Source organism: Ranitomeya imitator, chromosome 1, assembly GCF_032444005.1.
Source record: "Ranitomeya imitator isolate aRanImi1 chromosome 1, aRanImi1.pri, whole genome shotgun sequence".
In the NCBI taxonomy this organism is placed as follows: Eukaryota; Metazoa; Chordata; class Amphibia; order Anura; family Dendrobatidae; genus Ranitomeya; species Ranitomeya imitator.
This window is the reverse complement of record NC_091282.1, coordinates 713,209,686-713,222,734: the sequence shown is the minus strand read 5'-3', so window position 1 is coordinate 713,222,734 and position 13,049 is coordinate 713,209,686. Positions and strand designations below refer to the sequence as shown.

Here is a 13,049-nt window from a genome sequence, read left to right as displayed (position 1 = left end):
ATCTATCTATCTATCTATCTATCTATCTACCTACCTACCTACCTATCTATCTATGTAATGGACTGTGGGTTGGACAAATGTAAAAGAGGAGGTTGGACAAGACATGACATCACAAATCTTTTTTTTTTGGTCAATAATATATCTTTATTTAGCTGTCAAAAACGCATACAAAAACGCATAAAAACCGAGCAAAACACGTATCAAAAACGCACCTGCGTTTTCTGCAAAGAGCTGTGGATTTAATGCAGAAAAATCCGCAGGCAAATCTGCAACGTGTGCACATACCCTAAGTCAAGAAAATGGTGGAAAAGTTTCCATTGAAAATCAGACTCAAGAAGACATGTTAACTCTTTCCCCAAAAAAATTTCACAAAATACACAACAGGCCATTTTACAAGTGTCATGAGTGACCGAGTATTAGGCTGCTGTCACACTAGCAGTATTTGGTCAGTATTTTACATCAGTATTTGTAAGCCAAAACCAGGAGTGGAACAATTAGAGGAAAAGTATAATAGAAACATATGCACCACTTCTGTATTTATCACCCACTCCTGGTTTTGGCTTACAAATACTGATGTAAAATACTGACCAAATACTGATAGTGTGACGGCAGCCTTAATCATGCATAGATGGTATCCGAGCGTCGTACATGCGATATGATGTAAGCAGCTTATATAGTGAATGTCAGTATGTTTTCCCACACGCTGGAATGTATTTTCACAGAACATCAAGTTTGTGCTAATAGAACAAAAATTCGATCAAAATCTAGAGAAATTGGAACAATTACAAGCACTTTTTAGTATGAAGCCTAGAAGAGGTCGGCACTCAGCACGCACTACATATTTCATTTTTTGTGAATTTGTTAATCCTAAATGCACAATTCTCGAGAGGGACATCTTTAGGTCTATTTGAGGACAAACAACCCTCTTTTTCTGTATGACAACCCCGTGATGAGCTAAACACGGGACCTCAATCAGTACATCGCTCTTGGCACTAGAGGATTAGCTCAGGAAGAAATTACTTTACAGGTCCATTTCTATTTCTTTCTTTAGATAAGTTGTAATACTTTCTCCCCTTATTCAGAGATAACAACCATGCACATCATGGTAATGTAACTGCATTCGGCTCCCCGGGGAAATACCACCCATCTGCGGAGAACTGACGGTCCATTAATATAGAGAGGATGTTAAAGCTAAACTCTCATTTTCCCTTGCTGTGAAGTTGAATACAATCTGTACCGTTCCTACTATTGAAAACCCCCATACACATTAGACTAATGTTGGTCAAAATACGCCAATAATGATGGGTTCAACATACAGTCTATTTTGTATGGTGGCCCCCAAATATTGATTGCTGGGGAAGTTAAAGGGATTTTGTCAGCAGGATCAAGCCTACTAAACCGTTTATATGGCCATGTAGGTCATAGAAAGTTGAATAAAACGATACCTTGGTATCTGCAATCCGATGTCTTATTTCAGAGAAATCCACTTTTTTCTTAATATGTAAATGAACCATAAAGATCTATGGGCTGGTCATAGAGATCAGTGTCCGGCCCATAGATCTTAACAGCTCATTTACATATTAAGAATTAAGTGGATTTCTCTGGAATAAGACATCGGATCACAGGTATCAAGGTATCGTTTTATTTAGCTTTCTATGACCTGCATGTCCAAATAGACGACTTATGAGGGTAAATCCTACTGATCCTTTTGTTCTCCCTTATAAAAGCCACCGCCAGAGACGTCTGACATTGACTCTCTCATAGAGAACACAGGAGAGGTTGGCTGAGCGACTGTTACCGTGTAAGGGCTCATTCAGACGTCAGTAATTTTCTCGTACTAGAAAAATCAGTCTGAGTTTCAACAATTACTTTTTTCATCCGTTTCATCAGAGTTAGGTTAGAAGGTAAGTTTTTAACAACAGAGTTTGGTCTATCTTTTCATCTCTAGAAATCTGTGAAAAACATGTTGGCATCCGATTTTTTTCACAGACCCATAGACTTACACTGACGTTTTTGATCAGATGCTCCGAACAAAATTGGACATGCCTCCGCAAGCCACAAAAAATCACGTACACGTGGACAGCTACATTCACTATTAGGTACAGTGCTGTCCATGAAAAACATGGATAGCACTCGTATGTAAAAGGCGGACGCCTGAATGAGCCCTAAGGGAGAGAAGGCCCTAGTTCGGCTGACAGCCATCCAATGTGAACAGGAGGCTTAAAGCTTTAAAGAAAATGACTGTAGTGGTTTAAAATAGGATTACTGAGTGACAGGCTGAACAATGTCTGTCATGATCTCTATTTTACCTCATATCAACAACCCCCCATTGGAATACCAGTACCCCTCCCTAGAACAGCCTGGAGTGGAGAACCATGGTGAGGACCCTCGCTAAGAGAACCTGTCGAGACGGAACAGTTTTTATAAGCGCCATTTATCTCAAAGGTTTTCCAAGTCCGATGTCTGTGCGCAAAGTTCTGGTGAACATGAGAGATTTCCCACAAAGAGCATTAAAAACAAGGTCAGCAGAAGGCAGACACAACCAGACACATAGCACCGAGCTCGTGTGCCCGGCAGCAGAAGAGCAAAAACACACACAATCACGGCTGCAATTTGCAGGCGAATTTCCACATTTGATTGAACGAAGTCAGACAAGGAGAGAAATTTCAATAATTATTATTATGCACCATAATATTTTTATTTCGCACCTTCTCTCCTGTTGTTTCTCAAGCATTTAACCTTGGGTATCTTCGTGAGGAGCTGGCAGTCATCGGCTGTGAAAAGAAGACAAGAAACAAACAATTGGCACATTGTAATTATGATTCGCCTGAAAAAAAAAAAAAAAAGAAAATTAACTCTCCAGAGTGTTTCCATAGGAAGAATCTGCTTTCACTTATTATCGTATTAATCAGACTGACAGCCTTAATCCTCTCAGCTAAAGTGCACTCATGCTCATCTGCTCAGATAGAAGCCACTTCACATGGCGAACGCCTTCATCTCTCCTCATCAGGTCATTCACGCAGAAGCCACACTCCATTACAGATCCATCTAATGCACAACTTGTCTGCAGACAGATCTGGGCAGATGCCATCTAAAGTGCTGAGCATTGCGGGATACATTATAGGGAAGCTGTCGATGGATCCATGCTGCCTGAACTGCGGGTGGCATGGATCAGAGCCTGGCAGCGGGATTTGTCTGAAATGCTGTGACGTTTCAGAATAAATATGGTTTTAATAATCGGATGGGGAAAGACCCAATGAGCCTGGTGTGGCCTTTGGTGGCTTCTCCCCACCTTGCTACAGGTGATGGACAGATCTCCCATAGAGAAAGACTTGTCAATAAACTGGTATTGGAGGAAGTCAGCTGGGGCCCCACCAGAGGAATAAGGTCTTTAGTTATAGCCCCTGCATATGCTGTCGCGTTTTCGAGAAAAACATGCCTGGCTGCAGTGGTACGGTGTAGGATTTCTCTGAAATGCTGCATTGTTTCAGATCACACATGGTTTTAGCGAATCGAATGAGGACTACAGGGAAAGAACTGATCAGTCCATTGCGGCCCCAGGGTCGGCTTCTCCCCCGTCACCTCTCTACAGGGGATTGACAGATGTCTACCGTGTGTATATAAAGACTTGTCAATTAACTGGGGTGGGAGGAAGTCGGCTGGGGCCGCACTGGACTAATCAGGTCTTTAGCGACGTCAGGTTCGGATTCATGCTGCCTGTGGTTCGAGCAGTAGAGCAGAAACTAACGTTTTTCAATTGTCTACAGGATAATACTCCATTTAATGCAGGCAGGGTAAATGTATGGCTTGCAGAAATATTCCCTGGTTGATTGAAGAGGTTACAGAATTGGGACCTTCTGTAGTTTTCATTTTCAGGAGCCGCTGTCCTAATGAGAAATCCCTTTAAGCCATTTCTTGCATGTTTCTAATATTTTTCATTTGCTGTATTTTTTTTCCTACCAACCAGTTCCACGTTCCGATCTCATGCAGTTACGTCCAAGATGTAGCAACCATTAGTAATTAGGTTTAATTACATGAATTGTCCCTGCCCGCTTTACTTCAGCTCCGACTCAATGCAGTACCTGATCTTGGGTTATTAAAACTTGTAAAATTTTACTATATCCATACTAGATCCTGATTAAGTTCCTTTTTGTATCACCATTCTTGAGACTGAGGGTAAAAATGAGGTTCATGCACGCTGAGATTGGCCTAGCATGCATAGTTATTTCTATGAGTACTACCTGTCAGAAAGCCCCAGTCAATAAGTGGAAAGACTAATATTTTACAGAATGCACTATCCATATCTAAAACATGTCATTTCACTTTTCTGTCCATTTAGCTTCATAAATTAATTTCTAATAAAGTATTAAATGATGTTTTGGCCTCCAAAATGTGCGGTTTTATTTAACCCCTTCATGACCCAGCCTATTTTGACCTGGCCGTTTTTTTGTAATTCTGACCAGTGTCCCTTTATGAGGTAATGACTCAGGAACGCTTCAACAGATCCTAGCGGTTCTGATAATGTTTTTTCGTGACATATTGGGCTTCATAATAGTGGTACATTTAGGTCGATAATTTTTGCGTTTATTTGTGAAAAAAATGGAAATTTGGCTAAAATTTTGAAAATTTAGCAATTTTCAAATTTTGAATCTTTATTCTGTTAAACAAGAGAGTTATGTGACACAAAATAGTTAATAAATAACATTAACCACATGTCTACTTTACATCAGCACAATTTTGGAAACAAAATGTTGTTTTGTTAGGAAGTTATAAGGGTTAAAATTTGACCAGCGATTTCTCATTTTTACAACGAAATTTACAAAACCATTTTTTTTAGGGACCACCTCACATTTGAAGTCAGTTTGATGGGGTCTATATGGCTGAAAATACCCAAAAGTGACACCATTCTAAAAACTGCACCCCTCAAGGTACTCAAAACCACATTCAAGAAGTTTATTAACCCTTCAGGTGCTTCACAGCAGCAGAAGCAACATGGAAGGAAAAAATGAACATTTAACTTTTTAGTTACAAAAGTGATTTTTAGCAACAATTTTTATATTTTCCCAAGGGTAAAAAGAGAAACTGGACCACAAAAGTTATTGTACAATTTATCCTGAGTACGCCGATACCCCATATGTGGGGGGGAACCACTGTTTGGGCGCACAACAGGGCTCGGAAGGAAAGAGCGCCATTTGACTTTTTCAATGAAAAATTGGCTCCAATCTTTAGTGGACACCATTTCGCGTTTGGAGAGCCCCTGTGTACCTAAACATTAGAGCTCCCCCACAAGTGACCACATTTTGGAAACTAGACCCCCCAAGGAGCTTATCTAGATGCATAGTGGGCACTTTGAACCCCCAGGTACTTCACAAATTGATCCTTAAAAATGAAAAAGTACTTTTTTCACAAAAAAATTATTTTAGCCTCACTTTTTTCATTTTCACATGGGCAACAGGATAAGATGGATCCTAAAATGTGTTGGGCAATTGCTCCTGAGTACACCGATACCTCATACAGTGGGGCAAAAAAGTATTTAGTCAGTCAGCAATAGTGCAAGTTCCACCACTTAAAAAGATGAGAGGCGTCTGTAATTTACATCATAGGTAGACCTCAACTATGGGAGACAAACTGAGAAAAAAAAATCCAGAAAATCACATTGTCTGTTTTTTTTTAACATTTTATTTGCATATTATGGTGGAAAATAAGTATTTGGGCAGAAACAAACAATCAAGATTTCTGGCTCTCACAGACCTGTAACTTCTTCTTTAAGAGTCTCCTCTTTCCTCCACTCATTACCTGTAGTAATGGCACCTGTTTAAACTTGTTATCAGTATAAAAAGACACCTGTGCACACCCTCAAACAGTCTGACTCCAAACTCCACTATGGTGAAGACCAAAGAGCTGTCAAAGGACACCAGAAACAAAATTGTAGCCCTGCACCAGGCTGGGAAGACTGAATCTGCAATAGCCAACCAGCTTGGAGTGAAGAAATCAACAGTGGGAGCAATAATTAGAAAATGGAAGACATACAAGACCACTGATAATCTCCCTCGATCTGGGGCTCCACGCAAAATCCCACCCCGTGGGGTCAGAATGATCACAAGAACGGTGAGCAAAAATCCCAGAACCACGCGGGGGGACCTAGTGAATGAACTGCAGAGAGCTGGGACCAATGTAACAAGGCCTACCATAAGTAACACACTACGCCACCATGGACTCAGATCCTGCAGTGCCAGACGTGTCCCACTGCTTAAGCCAGTACATGTGTGGGCCCGTCTGAAGTTTGCTAGAGAGCATTTGGATGATCCAGAGGAGTTTTGGGAGAATGTCCTATGGTCTGATGAAACCAAACTGGAACTGTTTGGTAGAAACACAACTTGTCGTGTTTGGAGGAAAAAGAATACTGAGTTGCATCCATCAAACACCATACCTACTGTAAAGCATGGTGGTGGAAACATCATGCTTTGGAGCGGTTTCTCTGCAAAGGGGCCAGGACGACTGATCCAGGTACATGAAAGAATGAATGGGGCCATGTATCGTGAGATTTTGAGTGCAAACCTCCTTCCATCAGCAAGGGCATTGAAGATGAAACGTGGCTGGGTCTTTCAACATGACAATGATCCAAAGCACACCACCAGGGCAACGAAGGAGTGGCTTCGTAAGAAGCATTTCAAGGTCCTGGAGTGGCCTAGCCAGTCTCCAGATCTCAACCCTATAGAAAACCTTTGGAGGGAGTTGAAAGTCCGTGTTGCCAAGCGAAAAGCCAAAAACATCACTGCTCTAGAGGAGATCTGCATGGAGGAATGGGCCAACATACCAACAACAGTGTGTGGCCACCTTGTGAAGACTTACAGAAAACGTTTGACCTCTGTCATTGCCAACAAAGGATATATTACAAAGTATTGAGATGAAATTTTGTTTCTGACCAAATACTTATTTTCCACCATAATATGCAAATAAAATGTTAAAAAAACAGACAATGTGATTTTCTGGATTTTTTTTTCTCAGTTTGTCTCCCATAGTTGAGGTCTACCTATGATGTAAATTACAGACGCCTCTCATCTTTTTAAGTGGTGGAACTTGCACTATTGCTGACTGACTAAATACTTTTTTGCCCCACTGTATGTGATCACAAACCACTGTTTGTGCACACGGCAAGGCTCGGAAAGGAAGGAGCGCTATTTGACTTTTGAATGAAAAATTAGCTCCAATCGTTAGCGGACACCATGTCGCATTTGGAGAGCCCCTGTGTGCCTAAACATTGGAGCTCCCCCACATGTGACCCCATTTTGGAAAGTAGACCCCCCAAGGAATTTATCTAGGTGCTTCACAAATTGATCTGTAAAAATGGAAAAATAACTTTTTTTTTTTTTTTTTACACAAAAAATTCTTTTAGCCTCAATTTGTTCATTTCCACATGGGCAACAGGATAAAATGGATCCTAAAATTTATTGGGCAATTTCTCCTGAGTATAATGATACCTCACATGTGGGGGTAAACCACTGTTTGGACACACGGCAGGGCTCGGAAGGGAAGGAGCGCTATTTGACTTTTTAAATGAAAAATTAGCTCCAATCGTTAGCGGACACCATGTCGCGTTTGGAGAGCCCCTGTGTGCCTAAACATTGGAGCTCCCCCACATGTGACCCCATTTTGGAAACTAGACCTCCCATGGAACTAATCTAGATGTGTGGTGACCACTTTAAACCCCCAAGTGCTTCACAGAAGTTTATAACGCAGAGCCGTGAAAATAAAAAATCATTTTTTTTTCCTCAAAAATTATTTTTCAGCCCAATGTTTTATTTTCACAAGAGTAACAGGAGAAATTGGACCCCAAAAGTTGTTGTCCAGTTTGTCCTGAGTATGCTGGTACCCCATATGTGGGGGTAAACCACTGTTTGGGAACACGTCGGAGCTCGGAAGGGAAGTAGTGACTTTTGAAATGCAGACTTTGATGGAATGGTCTGCGGGCGTCACGTTGCGTTTGCAGAGCTACTGATATGCCTAAACAGTAGAAACCCCCCTCAAGTGACCCCATTTTGGAAACTAGACCCCCCAAGGAACTTATCTAGATATGTGGTGAGCACTTTGAACCCCCAAGTGCTTCACAGAAGTTTACAACGCAGAGCCGTGAAGATAAAAAATCATTTTTCTTTCCTCAAAAATGATGTTTTAGCAAACAATTTTTTACTTTCACAAGGGTAACAGGAGGAATTGGACCCCAATAATTGTTGCCCAGTTTGTCCTGAGTATGCTGGTACCCCATATGTGGGGGTAAACCACTGTTTGGGTGCACGTCGGGGCTCGGAAGGGAGGGAGCACCATTTGACTTTTTGAACCCAAGATTTGCTGGAATCAATGGTGGCGCCATGTTGCGTTTAGAGACCCCTGATGTGCCTAAACAGTGGAAACCCCTCAATTCAAACTCCAACACTAACCCCAACACACCCCTAACCCTAATCCCAACTCTAGCCATAACCCTAATCACAACCCTAACCCCAACACACCCCTAACCACAACCCTAACCCCAACACACCCCTAAACCTAATCCCAACCCTAACCCTAATCCTAACCCTAATCCCAACCCTAACCACAACCCTAAACCCAACACACCCCTAACCCTAACCATAACCCTAACCACAAGCCTAATCTTAACCCTATTTCCAACCCTAGCCCTAATTCCAACCCTAACTTTAATTCCAACCCTAACCTTAAGGCTATGTGCCCACGTTGCGGATTCATGTGAGAAAAATCCGCAGGTTAAAAGGCACTGTGTTTTACCTGTGGATTTACCGTGGATTTCCAGTGTTTTTTGTGTGGATTTCACCTGCGGATTACTATTGAGGAACAGGTGTAAAACGCTGCGGAATCCGCACAAAGAATTGACATGCTGCGGAAAATACAACACAGCGTTTCCGCGCGGTATTTTCCATACCATGGGCACAGCGGATTTGGTTTTCCATATGTTTACATGGTACTGTAAACCTGATGTAAAACTGCTACGAATCCGCAGCGGCCAATCCGCTGCAGATCCGCAGCCAAATCCGCACCGTGTGCACATAGCCTAATTCTAACCCTAACCCTAGTTCTAACCCTAATTCTAGCCCTAACCCTAACCCTAGTGGAAAATACATATATATGTATGTATTATTATTATTATTATTTATTGTTATAGCGCCATTTATTCCATGGCGCTTTACATGTGAGGAGGGGTATACATAATGAAAACTATATATATATATATATATATATATATATATATATATATATATATATATGTTTTCTTTATTTTATTATTGTCCCTACCTATGAGGGTGATAAAGGGGGGGGGTTCATTTACTATTTTTTTATTTTGATCACTGTGATAGGTTTTATCACAGTGATCAAAGTGTACCTGGAATTAATCTGTCAGCCGGCAGATTCGGCGGGCGCACTGCGCATGCGCCCACCATTTTGGAAGATGGCGGCGCCCATGGAGAAGACGGACGCACACCGGGAGGTTCGGTAAGTATGAGGGGGTGGGATCGGAGCACGGGGGTGGATCAGAGCACGGGGGAGCGGACAGGAGGACGGGGGAGCGGACCGGAGGACGGAGGGGAGGAGATCAGTGGCGGTGGCGGGGGCAGATCGCGGTCTCCAGCCATGGCTGATGCTATTGCAGCATCGGCCATGGCTGGATTGTAATATTTCACCAATTTTCATTGGTGAAATATTACTATCGCTCTGATTGAAAGTGAAACGTCACTTTCAACAGCCAATCAGAGCGATCGTAGCCACGAGGGGCTAAGCCAAGCCCTTGGGCTCAAGTACCACTCCCCCAGTCCCTGCAGGTCGGGTGAAATTACAGTTAACCCTTTCATCCGACCTGCAGGAGCGCGATCCGACCATGACGCATATGCTGCGTCACAGGTCGGATTGGCACAGGTTTAGTAGTCAATGCAGTAATCAAGTAAATTCAATAAAGAGACCTCAATTAATTCTACTTCTTTATGAGAATATCATAAAACAGAATGGACTCTACATTTTGTGATAATATTTGTCACATTGGGGACATTTCGGGAGGGGATGCAGGAGTTGCACTTGCTCCTTGGGGCCCAGGAGACAACAAAGTCCATAAGGCACCTGGCACGTATAAGATGACCAAAACTATTCAAGACCTGCGATAGTTGGAGGTCCTGTTGTAGATTATGCATGGGATCCACCAGCTTAAAGTTACACCTCTGATCACGTTTAAAGTAATTGTTTGTCTATGGAGATTACATGGAGGTGTGGAGGCTTTTGTTAATCTGTTTATATGGTTGTGACAAAAGTCTATGGATGTCTCCAAGCTGATCTGACAGCAGGTATTACGCACCTGTCCTATTCTCAACTCCACTCCGTACTGGGAGCGAGTGAGGCCAATGACATCATTAGTATAAGACAGGTGCGGTATACCTGCTGCTCACGGAAGGCGGCATTCATTAGTAGGCGTGATGTTGTAAGGAGGTGGCAGAGAGCCTCATTGCTTCTCTCTCTCCAATGTGCTGGGCCCGTACATACTATGTGGTACCCGGACAGTGTACCCGTTTAGCAATGTCTGTATTTCTTATGCCTGGTATATTAATATATTGCCCATTTATTCCTATGTTCTGAGCTGTGCTAGTAATGTTTGATAATTCATTATATTTGCCTGTATGTTACAGACAGGGGCAGAAGAGGTTATCTCAGAGGGTTGGGTTAATAGCCCCAAAGATGAGCAGGAAGTTCCTGCTCCTCAGTTGGAGCCGAGGCAGGCTTGCCTACAGCAGGACGTGCTCCCCTGTGGGGAGCTGATCAAACCCCAGGAAGGGAAGAGACTGCTACTCCCGGACCCACAGGCAGTGAAATGGGTACCAGGACTGCGGAGGTGCCCCGCCGAAGGGTAATTCATCTGGGTTATATCTGTCCTGTCAGTTTCATATGCAAGGGGCCCGGGTAGTTCACTGACTGTATTCTCGGTGGACTCTGTTCGTGGACTGCAGCTTTAAGTGACTCGGCTAGGACTACCACCCCATGCTACCTTGTTACAATGTCACCTCCCGAAACAAAAGTGAGTGGATCCTGAATACCACTTTAAGTGGTTTCAGACAAGTATATTATAGGCACGTTTGTGATGTAAATTCTGGTCCAAACAGGATCTATGAAGCTGTGATTCCTAGCATCACTGCAGGATCAGAGGATTTTAAAGGGAGTGTCAGTAAGATGAACCCTCCTAAGCAGTCTATATGGGCATGTACACCATAGAAAATTTAATAAAATGATACCTTGATATCTGTGATTTGATGTCTTATTCCAGAAAAATCCACATTTTGTAAATGAATTGTTAAGATCTATGGGTCAGACATAGATCTCTCTGAGAATGTGCCTCCAGAGCTTACTATTAGATGAAAGGGGGTGTTACCAATGTGAGACATGTAATGACTGACAAGCTGCTCTCCTGATTTACATGTCTCACACTGGTAATGTTTTTTCCTTTAAAATAAGCTCTGGAGGAAAACTCTCAGGGAGATCTATGTCCAGCCCATAGATCTTAAAGGGACTCTGTCAGCACAGAATGACTGTTCAAACTAATTACTGCCATTCGGTGCTTCACAGTGGGGCCTTTTATTTCAATACACCATCCCCACATGCTTGGTTTCCACTTATCTCCATCTTGCTCATCTTGGATTGACAGCTCCGGCTTCATTGAGCTAGAGAAGGGTGGAGATAGATGGAAAACAAGCAGGTGAGAAGGTGTATATAAATGATTGCCCAGTGACGTAGTATACAGCACAGAGCCACGTAGTATATTGCCCAGTGACGTAGTATACAGCACAGAGCCACGTAGTATATTGCACAGCGAAGTAGTATACAGCACAGAGCCATGTATTATATTGCACAGCGAAGTAGTATACAGCACAGAGCCACGTAGTATATTGCCCAGTCAAGTAGTATATTGCTCAGCTACGTAGTATATTGCCCAGCTACGTAGTATATTGCCCAGCCAGGTTTGTCACAGTTTAAAAAATAAACATATACTCAACTTTCCGAGGGCCCCTTGTAGTCCACGGCAGCTTCCGGTCGCAGGGTTGGTATGAGCGCAGGACCTGTGATGACATCGCGGTCACAGACCGTGACATCATGGCAGGTCCTTCTCCCATACCATCTTTGCCACCGGAACCTGCAACGGAAGATGGCTGCCTGCGCGAGCGGCTCAGCGGACTACAGAGGGTGAGTATAGCAGTTTTTTTTTTTTTTTATTATTTTTATCATTACATTGTTTACTATTGATGCCGCATAGGCAGTGTCAATAGTAAAAAGTTGCGGACACACAGGGTTAATAGCGGCGGTAACGGAGTGCGTTACCCGCAGCATAACGCGGTCCGTTACCACTGGCATTAACCTTGTGTTAGTGGTGACCGGAGGGGAGTATGCGGGCGACAGGCACTGACTGCGGGGAGTAAGGAGCTGCCATTTTCTTCCGGACTGTGCCCGTCGCTGATTGGTCGCGGCAGCCATGACAGGCAGCTGGCGAGACCAATCAGCGAATGAATAACTGTGACAGAAAGACAGAAGGACAGAAAGACGGAAGTGACCCTTAGACAATTATATAGTAGATTGGCCCCACCATGAAGCACAATGTGCACATACTTGAGTTGAAAAGTCATTCTGTGCTGACAGAGTCTCTTTAACACCTGGATTTCTCTGGAATAAGACATCAGATGGCAGATATCATGGTCTCATTTCATTTAGCTTACTATGACCTACGAGTCCATATAGACGGCTTAGGAGGGTTGATCCTACTGACAGGTTCCCTTTAAATTAGGTCCAATCACACGACAATGGATACCTTCATGCCATCTTCGCGATCGGAATCTGTGTAGGATTCAAACTCTCAAGTCTATAAAAGCCATAAATAGATCCCATCTGCTGCACAGAATAACACCTTCTGTACGCACACAGCAGAATTAGCTCATCTCCCTCACGCTGTACCGAGGAGCATCAATATAGGAAAAAAAAAAGGGTATAAAGCGGAAAATATTATACATACA

General features: G+C 42.9%; 1 protein-coding gene across 1 annotated transcript in view; it reads right to left on the bottom strand.

The window, feature by feature from the left end:
* The window catches only part of GALNT16 (polypeptide N-acetylgalactosaminyltransferase 16), a 207,252-nt gene that overhangs the window by 73,299 nt on the left and 120,904 nt on the right, over window positions 1–13,049 (bottom strand). The window contains exon 5 of the mRNA XM_069732323.1: window positions 2,709–2,774. Within this exon, the coding sequence (XP_069588424.1) occupies window positions 2,709–2,774 (66 nt within the window). The remainder of the gene's footprint in view (window positions 1–2,708; window positions 2,775–13,049) is intronic.